This window comes from Microcaecilia unicolor, chromosome 9 (assembly GCF_901765095.1).
Source record: "Microcaecilia unicolor chromosome 9, aMicUni1.1, whole genome shotgun sequence".
Taxonomy (NCBI): domain Eukaryota; kingdom Metazoa; phylum Chordata; class Amphibia; order Gymnophiona; family Siphonopidae; genus Microcaecilia; species Microcaecilia unicolor.
The window spans coordinates 192,177,310-192,195,967 of NC_044039.1; the positions used below are offsets into that span (position 1 = coordinate 192,177,310).

General features: G+C 43.3%; 1 protein-coding gene across 1 annotated transcript in view; it reads right to left on the reverse strand.

Annotated features, from left to right (window-relative positions):
* Window positions 1-7,331: 7,331 nt before the first annotated feature.
* The window catches only part of ZNF839 (zinc finger protein 839), a 56,075-nt gene continuing 44,748 nt past the window's right edge, over window positions 7,332-18,658 (reverse strand). The window contains exon 8 of the mRNA XM_030214540.1: window positions 7,332-8,710. Within this exon, the coding sequence (XP_030070400.1) occupies window positions 7,698-8,710 (1,013 nt within the window). The 3' untranslated portion in view covers window positions 7,332-7,697. The remainder of the gene's footprint in view (window positions 8,711-18,658) is intronic.

The following is an 18,658-nucleotide window of genomic DNA, read 5'->3' on the forward strand; positions in this document are numbered from 1 at the left end:
GGTGTTCTGTTCTCAGGCAACAAGTAGAAGGAGTGGAGTGGCAATTTTGATTCACAAGTCTTTAATGTGTCACGCAAAGCTGTTTAAAGATGGGGATGGGAGATATGTGGGAATAAAAGTTAACTTGGAAGGTAGGGAGATGTTGATAGTAGAGGTTTATGTACCAGCCACCCCTGACAAAAGATTTTATCATCACCTCTTTGCTAGCTGTCAACAATATACTGACATTCCGATCATTCTGGCGGGAGATATGAATCAGGTGCTTGACCCAGAATTGGATAGGTCAGGGGCTACACAATCACAACCCTTCTCTAGCACATCTATCCTAGAGTCCCTCCGACAGAAGTTAGGTATGGTAGAACCGTGGAGGCTTCTACACATAGGTGAGAGAGACTCTACGTACACATCTAGGGCACGCAGGCGCGATTGGACTACATCTTATTATCGCAGTCTGTTTTCCCAAGTCTTAGATGCAGTAATCAGGCCCAAGGAGATCTCAGACCATACGTTAATATGGATAGATCTAGAGGCGACTGCCTACTTTAAACAGTCTTCGGGCTGGCGTTTCCTAGCATACCTGTTCTCATCACCTGAATTTGTCAAATATCTGCAGACAAAATGGGAGGAGTTCCTTACTTTTAATAATTGTTATTTAGATGATCCGTGTCTCTTCTGGTCCTCAGCCAAAGTGGTTCTGAGGGGGGAGATCATAGCGTTTGTGAGCAGGCATTACCGTCGTATTGCGCAGGGAATCATAGACAGAGCGTCAACTTAAAGTGGCAAAGCAGAGATACACTAGATTTCCCAATCTGGTGTCGTATGAGTCTTTAGTGGCGATGAGAGTAGCCCTGAACAGCCTACTACATGAACAAGTGGCAGTCTCTTGTCTACAGGAAGTATAGAGTTTATAAACACGGAGCTAAAGCGGGAGGGTTGATGGCACATTTAGTAAAAGGAGCACGCAAGGCTCACTTTGTCTCGGCGATGCGTTTGGATTTATAAGATCTTTAAATGTGGGTTGGGTACAGGGAGTGGAAAGAAAACTGGGCAGTTAGTGAGAGGACAGAAAAGAATACAGTTGGGATAGGGACCCGATTATGTCCCCATGCACACTTCTACTTTTCATAGATCTTAGAGGTGCATTAGCATCAAGAGTGCATGCATGGTTCACCCTTGTCATTGAGCATTGATTGATGACTAGTTCCAATGGCTTCTAAGTCTTGTCTGAACAAGAGGAAGGATGCAGCCTCAACTTTGATGGTGAGGGCTCTTGCTCTACAGCTCCTGCCCATCACACTCATCTGAGTATAGCACTGAGGCACCAAGGTTGCCAGTGTCCACATCATCACCTTACAAACATCCAGACACAGTAAGGTAGTCCTTCCCCCAGGATGTCACTGTAAGCTTAACAGAATGAGCCCACAAGGCTTGAGAAGCCTGCTTCCCTACAAGCAACTAAGCTGACACAATAGTCTCCTTCAATCATCTAGCAATTGTGGCTTGGAAGCCATGAGGCCAAGCCTCTGTTTACCAAAAAGCAGAGTCTGCCCAATTTGTGAAACTCATTCGTGACTTCTAGCTGTCAAATGAGGACTCTATGCACTCAAAAAGCTTCAAGGAAGAATACCAAGCCTCCTCGTCTGCTCTGCGAAAGGACAGAAGCTCCACAGATTGGTTGACATGAGATGAAATGCTGATACTACTTTCCAAAGACAGGAAGGAACCATGCAAAGAGAACCCACTTCTGAAAAGTGGAGAAAGGGATCCCAAGACCCTGAAGCCCTGAAACAACTACCAACAACGCTGTTTTTAACCCAAGATCTTTAAAGGAGGCCTTCTGGAGTGGCTGAAAAGGCAGCTTCTGAAGAACCTGAATGACTAAATTAAGGTTCCACTTTGGACACAACATATGAAATGGAGGCCACAAGCAGTCCATTCCCCACAAGAATCAAACAATATCTGGATGAGCCGCAAGAGACGACATCTGTAATCAGCCCCTCAAACAGGCCAAAGCTGCAACCTGAACTTTTAGATAACCCAACACCAATCTGAAGGCCTGCGTGGAGAAATGCAAGTATGTGCATGATCTGAGCAGAGAAGGCAGAAAGTCTGCACTCAAACGTCCTCCATACCCTCGCATATGCCATGGATGTACAGCGTATCCAAGCCTGAAGCACAGGAAGCAATGACTGAATCAGAATAACCTTTTTATCTCAACTGAGCCCTTTCAATGGCCAAGCTGTACAACCAAAGGGGCACAGATCCTCCAAGAACACTGGACCTTGCTTCAGTAGGCAGGGTATCTGCAGAAAATGGAAAGGACCACCCCACCCCCATCCAACAGTCAAATCAAATCTGCATACCACGGCTTCCGCAGCCAATCCAGGGCTATGAGAATTATTCAACATCTGTGCAATTGTCCTTTTCAGCATGCGGTCTACCATATGCAAAGGAGCCAAGGCATACAGTAGATCCCAGTTCTTTCAGACAGGTGGAGAACCCCATTGGTCCACTATCAGTTGAAAACCCTGGGAGATTGTAATGAGCGCCCAATCCTGACTTGCATCCATTGTCACCACCTCCCATTGTGTTATTGGAAAGGGAGTTCCAATAGTCAAATTCCTGGGCGACAACCACCAGTGCATACTCTGTCTGGCTGAGAAGAGATTCCTATAATGGCCACATATAAGCCCTTGCCCATGGCACCACTTTCATCACCGCTATCCTTTACCCTAGGAACCTGGATGTAGTCCCAGACTCTAGGCATGCCTTTACTGAGACGACGAATCTGTTAAACCAGGTTTTGTCCAGCTTTCCACGAGAAAGATCCTCTCCCTTGCTATGTTGAATATAATGCCCAGATAATCCAGCATCTGCAAGAGTCTGCTCTTCTGAAAATTGATCACCCAACCCAATGACTACAGAACAGATAACTTTGTCCATCACTGCCATGCTATCTGAATAGGATGGCGTATGAATGAACCAGTAGTTAAGATCAGTGGCATAGCCAGAAGGCAATTTTTGGGTGGGCCAACAGGTTGGATGGATGGGCACTAGAGAAACACCTGCCACCTGATATGCCCTGCCCACGCCCCTACTCCTACCGCACACCTACCCCACTCCCAATAACTTCAATGGGAGTAGCAGTGCTGGCCTCAGTTGCTGCAGACCACATTGAGAGCTACGGGAAATATAAGAGGGTGCACTCTTCATCCTCCACTACACCACGGTCCTCCAACACACATATGATTCCCCCAAATATGCCCTAAATATTATAGTGGAGCCCTAAAATATCAATACATCTATCAAGAAAACTGAAGAAGCCAAAGTACTATAGAATACTACACAGAGAATTTTATGCTAACAGAATACTTTGGTCACACAGAACACAAATGCCAAATACAGAATAAGTGACCACAAACCATAAACAAATTAAATCAAAATCCCCAAGAGGCCAGACCTTGCATTTAGCACAGCACAGAGAAATACAAAGAGATGCATTTTCTCCTACACTGTGCAAAATATGATGGCACACAAGCAACAGACAGTGTTAGGGGAGGTACAACTAGGGCAACTGCGTTTGGTCCCCTAGCCAGACAGAACCCCAGGCCAGCTGGAAGCTGAAGAAGGTGCAGCCTGTTAGTAAGCTTTTGTGTCTCCTCCCAAATTTCTGCCTTGGGCCCCAGCCATATCTAGCAGGGTGTACATTTCAAATCTGACATTCTAGTCACAAAACAGAAAAATAAAATTCTTTTTTTCTACCTTTTGTTGTCTGCTCATTTTATTTTTCAAGTCATGTTGATGTCTTCTCTTAACTCACTCACCAAGGTCTCATGTCTATTTGATATTTCTCTCTCTCCATTATCCATCTTCTTCCATCTCTGTACCTCTATCTTCCTCCATGTTTAGTATCTCCCTTTCTTTGTGTCCCTATATTTCTCTATTCAGCTTCTCCCCTCTCTTCATCCCCAGTGCCAATATATCTCTACCCTCTCTGACCCTACCCCATCCAGATTCTCTCTCACTCCCTCCCCTTTCCAGCATCTGGTTTGGTTGCTTGATTCCCTGCCTGCCTACACACCCTGCCCTCCCTTCTTCACATAACTAATGCCATACTGGGAAAAGACCAAGGGTCCATCGAGCCCAGCATCCTGTCCACGACAGCGGCCAATCCAGGCCAAGGGCACCTGGCAAGCTTCCCAAACGTAGGTTTAGTATTTGTTCCCTTTTCCTTCATCTCCTTGGTCTGGTATCTCTGTTTCCGTTTCCCTTCACTCCCTCATTGTGCTGTACCAGCAGTTCTCTCCCTTCCCTCCAGTTCTCCTCCCCCTCTTCCTCCCACGTCCAGCAGCTCTCCCTTCCATCCACATTCCCTCTTCCTCCCACATACAGCAGCTCTCTCCCTTCCCTCCAATCCCCTTCCTCCCACAAGTCCAGCAGCACTATCCCTTCCCTCCAGCCCCCATCCTCCCCCAATCCAACACCAAATCAAACTTCTGCCAAATGCTCCCCCCAAGCTCACATTCTCCACAAGTCTTACCCCAGATGAGAAAAGATCATGACACTCGGTTTACGCTCTCCAGTAAACCTGTTTAAAACAAATTTTTTTTTAATGTTAAAGGTTGTGCTGGAAAGAAAGGAGAACTCCATAGGAAACAGAGAACAAGTATGTTTGCGGGGCACCAGAGATGGATCTAAAGAGACCACCATATATGACTCTGCAGACAAGCCACCTGCAAAGCTCACTTGAGTAATAGCTGGACCAGGAAAAAATCACTCAGAACCAGAAGCTGAAAAGTGCATCCATCCACCTGCTGGAAATAGAAAATACCGAGGAGCTGCTGGTTGATGGGACACAACTATCCCACAGGCTCTGGAACAGTGAAAAGTTATGTTATGGAAGTACTACTTACAAATGTCCCACCCCTCTAACTACTCCCCGAAAACTAAACCCCACTCCCTGTAACTACACCCTCGCCTATCCAAAGGCACACACAGTCACAGCATGTACATAGGAGATGGAAAGAGTTCTATTATCTACGCTTTGCATGTGTTCCCCATTTGTTTGGAAAGCCAAAAACACAAACAAGTAGATGTAGTCCAAAGCAAGAGTAGAGGTGCTTTGAATAAAGGAGACAGACTTAATCCCATTGGATGGTTGTATTTTGTGGCATTCCCATTTGTTTGAGTCAGGGTTCAGGCATGCCACATAGGCCCTACAAGGAGGCAGAAAGATCGCTACTATTGGCATGTATTTCAAGAAATCTTGCCTATAGATTTCAGCAGAAACAGGTAACTGTGATGTAAAAAGATAAACAACTATTCAGGCAATCAAGCAAGCAGATGTAAAAGGGTGAGAACTTATTTCCAAATATAAAATAAACAGCAATGATTCCAGAAAAAGCCTTTTCCTTTTTTAGACCTCTACTTTTTCTCACTTAATAGCCCCACCTCTGGAGAATCTCTCACATGCTAGAAATGCAGAAGGCAGAAATGCTAACATTACAGTAGTAAAATATACTGGTAGGAGAAAATCAGAGTATTCGCAATCAGCAACCAGGTGGAGTCTCATCTCTTTTGCACGAATATTCACATCACTCCCTTGGTGACTCTTTTACCGTGCATAGGTTTTAATCATCGACTTAAACCACCTCCACCCTGATATTGTGAAATCTTAAACTTAACGTACCCACAATTACAAACTTATGTGAATATATATCAAATGTATCAAATATACTAAAGACACTTAGCTTCCTAATTCAGACTCAGTGTGTAGAGGCCCCGACAGTGCCTGTTTCGCTGTGCTTCTTCTGGGGGAACCCACACAATATTAGCTGAATCGTGTCTTGACACAGTCCTTAAGTGAACAACTTAAGGACTGTGTCAAGACACGATTCAGCTAATATTGTGTGGGTTCCCCCAGAAGAAGCACAGCGAAACAGGCACTGTCGGGGCCTCTACACACTGAGTCTGAATTAGGAAGCTAAGTGTCTTTAGTATATTTGATACATTTGATATATATTCACATAAGTTTGTAATTGTGGGTACGTTAAGTTTAAGATTTCACAATATCAGGGTGGAGGTGGTTTAAGTCGATGATTAAAACCTATGCACGGTAAAAGAGTCACCAAGGGAGTGATGTGAATATTCGTGCAAAAGAGATGAGACTCCACCTGGTTGCTGATTGCGAATACTCGGATTGATTTTCTCCTACCAGTATATTTTAGTAGCCTAACTTCATTAGGAGTTATCTAAGCCATTTAGGTTTTTTTGTTTTTGTCAACATTACAGTAGAACAGAAAACCAATGTTGGTGACCCACTAAAAGACATTAAATTGTGTTGTTTACAACTGTGTCCTTCCACCCTTTCCTTATACCTAAATTGCCATAGATAAATCAAGAGACAAGAACAAGTAAATAAGCTGCAAACTAGATATTGTGGGAGGAAGGTAGAGCAGGGACAAGGAGTGCTGCGAGATCTGGGCACAGAGCAGAGATGAATTCAACAATGTGTAAGGCACTACATTTGGCACAGAAGCACTACTGCTTTAAGTCCTTGGAATGCTGCCACCCCTATACCAAAAACAAGCAGCTTATTCTATAAGCTGAATGAACTGCTTCATAAAACCATCCAGTATTTTATTCTCACCAAGTACAAGAACTGAATCCAGATCCAGCCTACAAAATGTTCTGATTGAGCAGCAGGAAAAGGAGCTCACCCTCCCCCCATGACCCCTCCCCCCCTCCCCACCAAAAAAAAAAAATTTCTAAACAAATAGGTTGTGATCATATGGTAAAATGGTAACAAATTGTTTTTAAAAGGCTTTTGTGTCCTTAAAATGCATGCATGCTGTAATGAAGCTAAAGGCCCTGAGATTTATGGACCAATGTTACTTTTACAACATCGTAACAAGTTACAAAAAAAAAAAAAAAAAAAGGTTGCAAGAGACCAGGATCTCTCAGGCCAAATCAGTATTACAGAACTTTCATAGCTGAGCAAAAAAACAGCAATGATTCCAGAAAAAGCCTTTTCCTTTTTTAGACCTCTACTTTTTCTCACTTAATAGCCCCACCTCTGGAGAATCTCTCACATGCTAGAAATGCAGAAGGCAGAAATGCTAACATTACAGTAGAACAGAAAACCAATGTTGGTGACCCACTAAAAGACATTAAATTGTGTTGTTTACAACTGTGTCCTTCCACCCTTTCCTTATACCTAAATTGCCATAGATAAATCAAGACACAAGAACTGAATATGTTTAATCAAACTGAGAAAAGATCTGGTCCCTCTTTTCTTCAGGGAGCAGTAAACATTAAATTACTACAGTAACAAATTTTAAATTTCTTTGATCTTTATTTATCCATTTGCAATGGGTCAACATATAGCAAACCACACTGTCAAAGTCAATGCAGCATATATAGATTTTGTTAGAAATAGTGCAATAGAAATACAAGTTGATTTTATTTTTGAACAGAACCACTCATTTAGGTGCTTACAATGTTGCAGTCACAGTTCTTGCGAGTTTTTGGTTTTAACGCTGATGTTTAAACATAAGATTTTTAAAAAAAAGGTCGATATATAATCATAGAAAGGAACTCTTCTTTACAAATAAGTTAAAAAGTCTATTTAAATTTTCATTAGAAAAATATACATTACTCAAAAAAGCAATTTGTATATAAATGAGATGTTCCTATATTTACCGCTCCATAGCGCTTTGAGAGACTGGTATGCTTTCACTTTGAACCTCTGCCTCCATTGTCAGAAGTGCCTCTACAGTTTCTAAAGGAACATCCTCATGTGTGCGAACATGCATCTTTGTCCCATCAGAGTTTGTCATTATGATAATGCCTTCCGCCTGAGAAACAGCAGTACTGGGATGGGACAAAATTAGCCCATCTGAAGTGTGAATAAAGATTTGTTCATGTCCCTGAGTCAACAATTGATGGCTTTCAGCAGTAATCTCAAATGCAACAGTTCCATCCACAGTAACAGTGCTTTCCAGTTCATTATGCCCATGTGGCTGGTCCACAATCCCATAAGTTAATTCAGTCAGGTTATCCATTTCTGTTGCAAGGCTCACCTGAGTAGATAGTGAGGGATCATGTATTGGAGGGAGCTGTGGCCCACCTTTAGTCCTGCACAGATGGTCTGTTGACACATCTGCTGAAAACACTCTTTCAAGCTCTTGCATTTGGTCAGCAATGTCAGAGTCATTAAGTTCAGCATGGTCATGATTAATAAGAGAATCCTGAAGATCTACATCATGTTGGGGTACCTGAGTGCTGGCAGTAATATGATCTCTCTCCCCATTTATTAAACAAGTGTTTTGACTTTCACCCTCTATGAATATGGGGTTAGGAAATTCCCATTTTTTCAGTTTACTTTCTGAATTCTCATTTGTAAAATGCTCAACATATTTTTCTGAAGAATTATCTGCACCTGCTTCTTGGTGGGATTTACTGAATACTTTATCTTGACTTTGTATGCTTACTGAAGCAACTTGAGCACAGTCCATCGTCTCTCCTGCTGGCTCATGGATAAGGATGGCCGACTCCGAGGAATCAGTTCTACCTTCTGGCTTAGTAAACTCTTCGTATGCTTGTGGTAGTGTACTATCAATGCATTCCAGCCCAACATCTGAGGCCATGCTCAGCATGCAAGTTTCTCCAGATAATACCGCAGCAGACCCATTAGGTTGACGACTGAAACCTAAATGTTTCAGGAAACAAAACAAGTCTAATTAAAAGAGGCGAGTTCAAAAACCTGTTAAGTATAAAAAGATGTTTTCTGAATAAATTAAATTTTTTATTTTCAAGAATTCTATCCAATTTAAAGATTTTTTTCACTGAATCTCATATCTTACAAATAAACGCCTTTTAGTGCAAAATTTCACACATCCTATGACTAATCTATAATGGTAGTCTGTTTTCAGTAGGAACTAATTTTTTTTTTTTTTTTGGGGGGGGGGGGGGGGGGGAAGTGTCAGTACTTAGGTTTTCAAACTCACTTCTGCAATTTGAAATAGCAACATTCCATCATAAGAGATACATACAAATGAATTTAACAGGGCTTCTGGCACTAAAAAATATTACATTTGGGAACAGTTCCCCCCTTCCCCCTCCTTCTTCAGAGATGTTTTAATACCCTACTGGGCTCTTACAGTGAACATTTTCTGAGCACTTTCCTAATGGGAACCAACAAAAGGGTAGCCTGACATGCTTCTGGAACTCAGAATCTTCAAAAAAAAAAAAAAAAAAAAAAAAGATTTCTGCATGGCTGCAAGAAATTTAGTACACAGTAGAAAGAAAACAGATGAAAACCCCATAAAACTTGAACAAAAATAAAATGAGATCATGAAGGCTACTGGCCGATGGGACCTACCTACCATGCATTTTTATCAGAAGGATGTAATTGTAATCTCTCATTCTTTTAGAAGTAGCTTGTGTAGGTTAAAAATAATGAAGAACATATCAAAGTATAAATGCAACACAAAGTATGTAGCTAAGCCAAATGTGTTGTAGTTTTGGTTTGGTGGGGAATTTTTTTTGTAGAATAAAGCCAAGTAAACTTTATGTATCATATACACCAATAGGAAGTATAGAAGTAATCAGTACTTAGAATACTGCCAATTATAAACAAAAAGAGAAGGCATTACTGTCAAAATCCAGGAATCGGGATTGAAAAAACAGTATCAAACTGGCTATCTACAGTGTATCCAGTGTTATATATAAATAGGAGTTGGTAAAAAAAATAAGCTCTCTTTTTTGGGATATGGAAGCTATATTCATTTTAGTGTTCATGATACGCAAAATAAAAAAAGGTGCATATAGAGGAGTCACGTGACGCTATGGACGGGAGCGGTCGCCGATAGCTCCGCTCCGTGTACCTCCTGCAAATCCAATTCTTTTTAAGCCCTGAATTGAGCAGCTTTTTGGATTGGACCGAACAGCGACGTCTTCCCCCCCCCCCCCCCAATCTAGCTGTGATAGAAATTGAGCTGGGGGGGCAGCGATGGCAGCTAACACGCTGTGAAAGGATAAAGAGAAAAGCAAGGCTCTGGAAGGTAAAATGGCACTGCCAGCCAGCCCGCCGAGCTCTGCGGTCGGGTCAGCGTGGGCAGCAGAGATTGTGGGTGAGGTAACAACTGCAATGGACACAATCCTGGATAGGAAATTGCAGGGTTTGGACACTAAGCTGGAGGGATTGCAGTAATATGGTGCAGCTGAGCCAAGACCTTGTGGATTTTCAGCAACGCACTGGGGCCCTGGAGGACCAGGTGGTGGCAGTTGAGAAAAGCTATTCTATGCTGCAAAAGTTGGAAACAAGCAGAAAAAATAGAAGACCTTGAAAATAGGTCTTGACGCAACAATTTGCAGTTCATCGGCCTCCCGGGGGATCTGGGGGAGAGAGAGCTTGGTCCATTTTTAGAGGCATGGCTGGTCAAGGAACTTAAGTTGCCACCAGAAATAGGACCCCTGATCATCGAGCGGGCACACCGCGTAGGCCCGACGAGACCCAACTTTACAAGACCAAGGGTGGTGATCTGTCGGATGTTAAACTTTGCCCAGAAAGTAAAAATCATGCAGGCCCTGAGAGAAGGAAAGGGGCTAATCTATAATAACCACAAAATACTCTGTTTCCAGGACTACTCGTCGGCAGTTGCAGCGCAGAGACGAAGCTTTTCGCAATCTGTTCACAGTTGGTGCAGCAGAAGATGATGAAGTTCGCTTTACTATACCTGGCGAAATTGAGGATCACCTATCAGGCAACTACCAAACCTATAACACCGTCCAAGAAGCACAGGAGTTTGTGAAGCGAATCTTAAGGAGTGGAGATGAGTGATTTGTGGCAGTCGGGTAAAATCACAACAGCTGGAACCTAAGTCTGCGGATTACAATCGTCGGTTGATATTTAATTAATACAAGAGAATGCAAGTTAAAGACATGTGGACTATATTAAACTGTGTGGAGGGCGAATTAAAAGCTTTCGTTGTGGATCATAGCAGTAGGGCTGCAAAAGATCGCTGTGAGGATGCAAGGGCACCGTTTGAATGAGCCGACCCTGGAAGGTCCATGCTGATCTGAGAACCAGAGGCAATTTGAACGACTAAGGTGACGAATCAGGTGGTCAGGATGTTGACATTATGCAAGTCCATCGCAACAAGACCACGCACTAAATAGAAACAATCTGCCGGAGGGACGAGCGGAGCTCCCTCGGCTGCTGAGGCACTGACACTGAGGGGGTTAAGTTGTTCACGGTCGATCATCTGGTGAGGTTTATGTTGTGCAGCTCTGGACAATGTGTTATGGAAATCATCATAAGACGTTTGGCGCTCAGCTGGTGGTAGTGATTTAGAGGTAGCTGGAGCTGTGTGGGTATTGTGTCCAGCCCTGCTACGTCCCTGCTGAGAGTCAACATGATTTCCTCTAATAAATATTAAGGGCGAATGGGAGCGGGAATGGTGAGCGGGTGTACAGTGTGAAAGGATGAGCGTATGGGTTCAGGGTGGAGTATGCATGGCGGGACATAACTCACTGAAAATGGGGAAGTGGAAAAGTCCATCTCTAAACAAATGTAAGTAGCATCTGTTGGGCTGAATGGTATATGGGGTCAGTGGGTGATTCTGATGTAAAAGAATTTAAAGTTCACAGGTTGAGTGCTTGTTGCCTCTTTGAAGCAGCTGGTAGACTCGCTGTAAGTTGTAACTCTGATTAGAGGAGTGTGGTAGCCATGTTAGTCCACTCTTAAGGTTATCAATAGAAATCAAACAAAATAAAACATGGAAAAGAAAATAAGATGATACCTTTTTTATTGGACATAACTTAATACATTTCTTGATTAGCTTTCGAAGGTTGCCCTTCTTCGTCAGATCGGAAATAAGCAAATGTGCTAGCTGACAGTGTATATAAGTGAAAACCTTCAAGCATTACTATGACAGTCTGACAGGGTGGGAGGATGGGGGTGGGTCGGAGGTATGCATGGAGACATCAAAGCATATCATTGATATTCTAACAGGATGGGTGTGGATAGGTGAGGGGTGGGGTGATCAACAGAGACATACAGCTTTATGGTTTATAATGGGATCTTTCACTTGCTCATCTTCCAATGTGGTATATATCATTCAGTGTAAAAAATGTAACGAAGGATGCTATATTGGAGAAACAGGCCAGATGCTTAAGACAAGATTCAATTTACATAGACATCATATGAACAATACAGCCAGTAGGGCCCCCACCCCGGTGGGACAGCACTTCACAGAACCAGGACACTGTACCAGTGATTTCACAGTGAGAATACTGAAAGTTAATTTTAAAATCATACAAGAACGTAAGACCTTTGAAGTCAGAATGATTGAATATTTTAACATTCAACAGAAAGGACTTAACAAGGACCTGGGGGTTCCTAGCCCATTATAAACCATAAAGCTGTATGTCTCTGTTGATCACCCCACCCCTCACCTATCCACACCCATCCTGTTAGAATATCAATGATATGCTTTGATGTCCCCATGCATACCTCCGACCCACCACCATCCTCCCACCCTGTCAGACTGTCATAGTAATGCTTGAAGGTTTTCACTTATATACACTGTCAGCTAGCACATTTGCTTATTTCCGATCTGACGAAGAAGGGCAACCTTCGAAAGCTAATCAAGAAATGTATTAAGTTATGTCCAATAAAAAAGGTATCTTATTTTCTTTTCCATGTTTTATTTTGTTTGATTTCTATTGATAACTCTGATTAAAAATTATGTTTGGGCATTTGAATATGTTCTGTTTGGTACATTATCTGTCGGAGAGTTGATCGGAACGATAAGCAGCAGTAGGATGTATAGGAGGGGAGGGGGAGGTAGGGTTACTTTACATAGGGGGTAGTAAGTGATTAATATGCATTTTTGTGGGGATTTGTAAGGAGGGGCGTTAAACGTGGCTTGTTATTTAGGAACAGAGAGGGATTCAGGGGGGGCGGGGGGAGGGTGGAGGGAGGGGATAGGGGACCTGACAAGGAGTAACAGGCAAACTAGGGATGCCCGGCTTAGTGGAAGGCAGGAAGGGATTAGGAATCAGAGGAGTACTAGGGATGCATTTTCAATTGAGAAAGGGGAAAAATGGGGAGGTCAGAGGCTGAGATGGCTTCCTCAGGAGGATGGGAGATACGTGTGGCCGCTCGGGCGCTTCCATGTGCCGTGAGATGATAAAAATAGTCACCTGGAATGTGGGGGGTATTAACTCTCCTATAAAGCGCTCACAAATTTTGAAATACTTGCAACGGATTAAGGCGGACGTAGCTTTCCTGCAAGAAACACATCAGACATCGAACACGCTAAGCTGGTTAAGTGGTGGGTAGGAGAGTGCGTTGCGTCACCTGCAAAGGGGAAAAAAGGTGTAGTGGCTATTTTGATTAGGAAAGGCATTGCGACGGAGATCAGTAATGTTGTGAAAGATCAAGAGGGCAGATATATTGTTTGTAAAGCTTTACTGGCTAAACATAAGTAGTATCTATGCTCCCAATCACATAGATGCCAAATTCTACAAACAACTTCTAAGTCATCTAATGAAAATAGACTCAGATCCTTTGATCGTGGGAGGGGATTTCAACATGGTATGGGATCCACAGCTGGATAGGTCTCACATTACTAACTAACATTTCTAAAGCGCTACTAGGGTTACGCAGCGCTGTACAATTTAAACATAGAAGGACAGTCCCTGCTCAAAGAGCTTACACATCAGCTCTCTAGTCCAATAGAGGTCTCCCAAACCTTTGTTCAATGTTGGGTCTTTTGGATGTCTGGAGGGTATGGCATCCTCAAGACAAAGATTATACACATTTGCCAAGGGCCCATAATACACAGTTGAGAATAGATTACCTGCTTTTATTTATTTTATTTATTACATATGTACCCCGCGCTTTCCCACACAATGCAGGCTCAATGCGGCTAACATAGTAATTTGAAATACAAAGTCATATAATAGAAATCTCAAAACATTATAAGTTGAACTTGATAGTGTATGATAAGTTGATCTTGATAATGTATGATTAGTATAAGAGAGGGTAGACAGGATAGGATAGTATAATTTGGGAGAAAAGAGGTAAGAAGGGATAGGTCCCTTTTGGGGATATTAGAGAGGCTCAGATACGTCCCTATGTCCTTTCTGATCATGCTGCAATATGGCAACCAGTTGGTATGGGGGCTCAGGCGCAGTCATGGTCCTTCCCAAGCTACTTAGCTGGGAATGCTGGTTTTCGGGAACGCCTGTTGGCCTGCTGGGCAGAGTATAAATCATTTCATGAGCAATCAACTCCCAACGCGGTGTTGTTCTGTGAGGCAGGGAAGGCGGTGATGCGAGGTGAAATAATCAGTCAGTTATTTTAAAATGTCAAGAGACAAATATTGCGCTTAGAGAATCACACTAGAACTCTACGGAGGAAATTCAGAGAGAGGCCGAGCATTTCCTTGCGGAAGGAGCTCTTAGCTGCTCAAGTGGCTCTAAACTCACTTATCCATGAAAGAGAGTTGAAATCCCAGACGTACTATAAGTTTCAATTGTATAAACATGGGAACAAGGGGGGGAAAATGTTGGCTAGATTAATAGCTCGCCTCCCGAGTGGTGGCATCGTTGAAAGATCGAAATGGGCAGATATGTCATTCTGATTCAGGAATCCGAGACATTTTTAAGGATTTTTATGAAAAGCTGTAGGAAGGGGGGGGGGATTAGGTCTTCAGAGTAATCTCTATTTGGATGGAATGGAACTCCCGACGACGACAGATAACGAGCGGAAATGGTTGGGAGCCCCCATTCATCCAGAAGACGTTCGGTGGGCAATAGGCAACGGTCAACTGGGGCAGGCCCCCGGGCCTGACGGCTTTCGCGTGCAGTTTTATAAAATGTTGGGTGAGGCTATTGTGCCGTCACTTGTTGGAACATTCAACGGTTGGGTGGAAGAGGTAGAACTGCCTAGACAGCTGAATATGGCTCAAATTATACTGATTCCTAAAGGAAAGCGTGATCCTACCTTGCCAGAATCGTACCAGCCGATTTCATTATTGAATTGTGAGGTGAAACTATTTGCAAAAATTCTAGCCAACCGAATGAGTCGCGTGCTCCCAAAAATTATACAAGAACTGCAGGTCGGATTTGTCAAAGGTCGGTCGATTTCGAAAAACCTAAGGAGTATCCTGACATCATTGGAGGGGCTTGGGAAGGGGGGTGTCCCGGCTTTGATGGTCAGCTTTGATGCCGAAAAGGCTTTTGATCGGGTTGAGTGAGACTTTTTATTTTCAGCATTGAAAGCATATGGATTTCACGGTTGGTTTTTTTTGAGGCGGTTCAGACACTTTAACCCTGCGCCACGAGCAAGAATTTTGGTTAATGATTGTTGTTTGGACTTTGAGATTGGCCGGGGTACTCGGCAAGGACGCCCTCTATCACCGTTATTGTTCGCACCGTATCTGGATCCGTTGATTCGTGACATTCAATCTACTAGAGACATACAGGGGATTAAATTGGGGAGGCATGAATTTAAAATTGCGGCCTTCGCGGATGACACTGGTCCTGCTTACGAAGCCGACAGAGTCACTGTTAGCCTTGTTGGAAGTATTTAAAGAATACAGAGACTAGGGTTTTAAACTGAATCTGGAGAAGTCTCAGGCTCTGGCAACCAACTCTCACACCTGTTTGGCTTGGCCGTGGCATTTCCCGTTGCGATGGGCGGCAGGCTCCTTTCGATACTTGGGTGTCCAATAGACACCGGTGGTGGCAGACCTCTATAAACTCAATGTTGGTCTTCTGCTGTCGCAGACCAAGCAACAAATGGAGAGCTGGCGTGTATTGCAGTTATCTTTGATGGGGCGAGTGTGTCTCATTCGCATGGTGATACTCCCCCTCGATGGCTATGATACTCCTTCGATTCCTATATGTTCTGCAAACCATCCCCTTATATTTTTTGCTTAAAGATTTAGATTTATTTTATAAGCTGGTATAAGCTGGTGATGCGATTTTGCTGGGCAAACAAGAAAGCGAAAATGAAATATCAGCTGATGTTGGGGGGTTGGCCGCAAGGAGGACTCGGTCTGCCCAATCTGAAGCTTTATAACATGGCGTGTCTTTTGAGGCATGTTAGGGACTGGCTATTCGGTTCAAATTTTTACACGCCACTAGAGTAGAAAATGGCGCTGTTTGCTCCCTTTCGACTGCGGTCCTTCCTGGAGGTGGGAGGAGATCAAGTTCCAACCAGCTGCAGGAACAGCTTGCTGTTGCGGCCTTTGAGGGAAGCGTGGCGATTCTTGGGGGCAAGCTTACGAGTGGGTTTGGGTATCACAGAAGTAATGCCTATACGAGGGAACCCTCTATTCCCACCTGGTGCGGAAAACTCCACCTTTGGGAGTTGGGAGGAGAAAGGAATGGAATGTTTGGGGACAGTTCTTGGAGAAGATGGTAAGAATTAAATCCTTGGAGCAACTGCTAGGGCAGGTAATATTAAAGGGGATATGTTCGCCCACTGCCAATTAAAACATATTCAGTCACTGGATGGCGACAGATTACGCCAGAAACCGGGAGCTAAGATGAAAAATTTCTTTTAAGAGATCTCGGATGCGGACCCCTCCATCTCGAGCTTGCATAAAGCACTGTGGTCCTATTGGATTTCTAAAGACCTAGTGCATCTCAGAAGTCGTTGGGAGAGAGATTTGGGTTCTAGCCTAGCATTGTGGGATGTTCTTCGGCAGTTGAAGGGGATACCGAAGTTGATCAGCGAAGCCCAATACAGGGAGTGTGGGCATACCTAACAAGCTCAGCTGGCAAACTTTGGGGGGTCAGATACGTCCTTGTGCCAAAGGTGTAAGCAAGCCGATAATACATTTTACCATGCCTTCTGGAGCTGGAGCTGGATATGTGGATTTTGGAGTACAGTCACTAGATATTTAGCGTGGTTGTTATCCAGGGACGTAGCGGGCACGGTAGCTCAGTTGCTTTTAGATGTGCCTGGCTCCTTTTCAGGGGGCCGCGAGGGAAGAGACTTTGCTGTTTTGGAACTTTGCTTATTAGCAAGGAAATGTATCCTGAGTTATTGGGCATCAAACTTGGCGCCAGAGTATTGGCATTGGCGTAATCTTGTGCACCAGCTGATGATGTGGGAGGCGAGAGAATCTAAGAGTTCACCAAACGGAAAACTCACTTTATAAAAGTTTGGGGAACATATATTGATACACTTACACCCAGAAGGAGGAGTCTGGTACTTAATGTTCTGTGAGGGAAAAGGTGGTCCTAAGTTAACGGGCATCTCTTCGATTGGTTGGATTTATTCCTTGGGAGAGGGAGGGGGGGATATGGGGGGGGGAGGGGGCAAGGGGGTTTTGAAATTGTTAGGCACAAAGGATGTTATTTGCTCTCAGGTCAATGAAACGTTTAGACATTATTGGTCGAGCTTGCAAACGAGTAGGGGGTGGGGATAAAAGGATAAAAGTCTGACGACGATATGTATTGGTATGATCACAGTCTATATTTTCTCCTAATTGGGTTCTGTTTAAACAAACTGTGAATGTGTGTTTTCTGTTGTCATTAATAAAATATAAAAGTTGCATGTATTTGGTATTGCACATTTGGTTTTTCAATTGCAATAGCTCACAGATATTACAGTATGATCCCAGGGACCAAGATACCTAGACTAGTGCTTCTCAAAACTTTTCTGCAGTAAGCTCCATTTTAGCAGTCTAAAAATTCAAGCAATCACAGCCCCTACCTCTGTTCTGTCACCAGGCTTCCTTTCTGCCCTGTCTCTGTTCTAGACTAGTCCCCTACTCTTCACTAGGCCAAGCAGAGTCAGCTGCTGATATACTCACTACTGGGCCCACACAGGGAGTTATAGCATCTTATCGGCCTATGCAGGCTGATAAAGTTGCTGTCCTGTTTTTATCCTTTTTTGGGAGGACTGCCAAATGAGGACTTGTGAATGACACCCTGCTTGGGAACCTCTACCCTTGACAGTACCAAGAAAGGGAGAGAGGGTTAGACAGTTGGGACTGCAAAGATCAGATTTAGAATCCAAAAATTTATAAAGCAAATAACCTATGTAAAAACAGCTACCAAACCCTCTTCATGACATGTCTTTTTCAACTGCATTACATCAAATCCTTCAACTTTTTCTACAGTCTCTGTGTAGAAGTACAATACTATACACCCATGAGGAATAATTCAACCTTACATTATAGTTGGATAAATTGGAATGCTGCTACGGACATGTTTTAAGGAAAAATTCTCTTAACTAATAATTTTCTTTCCTTTAGTCCTGCCAGACCTGTCCAGACAAATAGGTGTTGTGTCTGTTGACTAGCGGACAGAGACACAGAAAGAAAGTAGTTCCATGTCCTTCGCCCCTAAAGGGGATTATGTAGCCACAGAATACTCAGAATTATGAATAGCCAAGCAATGGTGCTCAAATCCATAGTGTTGGTCTATAATGAATAGTTGAGACAAAATGCCACCCTCAGCCAATACGTGCATGATACATAATACATCATGTCAAGATCCACAAGAAGCAACATCCACAGAATGAACTAAAAGGAAACAAAAAGAAATCAATTACCAAAAGGGAGGGTTTTTGGACTGGCCTGGTAGAACTAAAGGAAAGAAAATTATCAGATAAGGAAAACAAAATCAT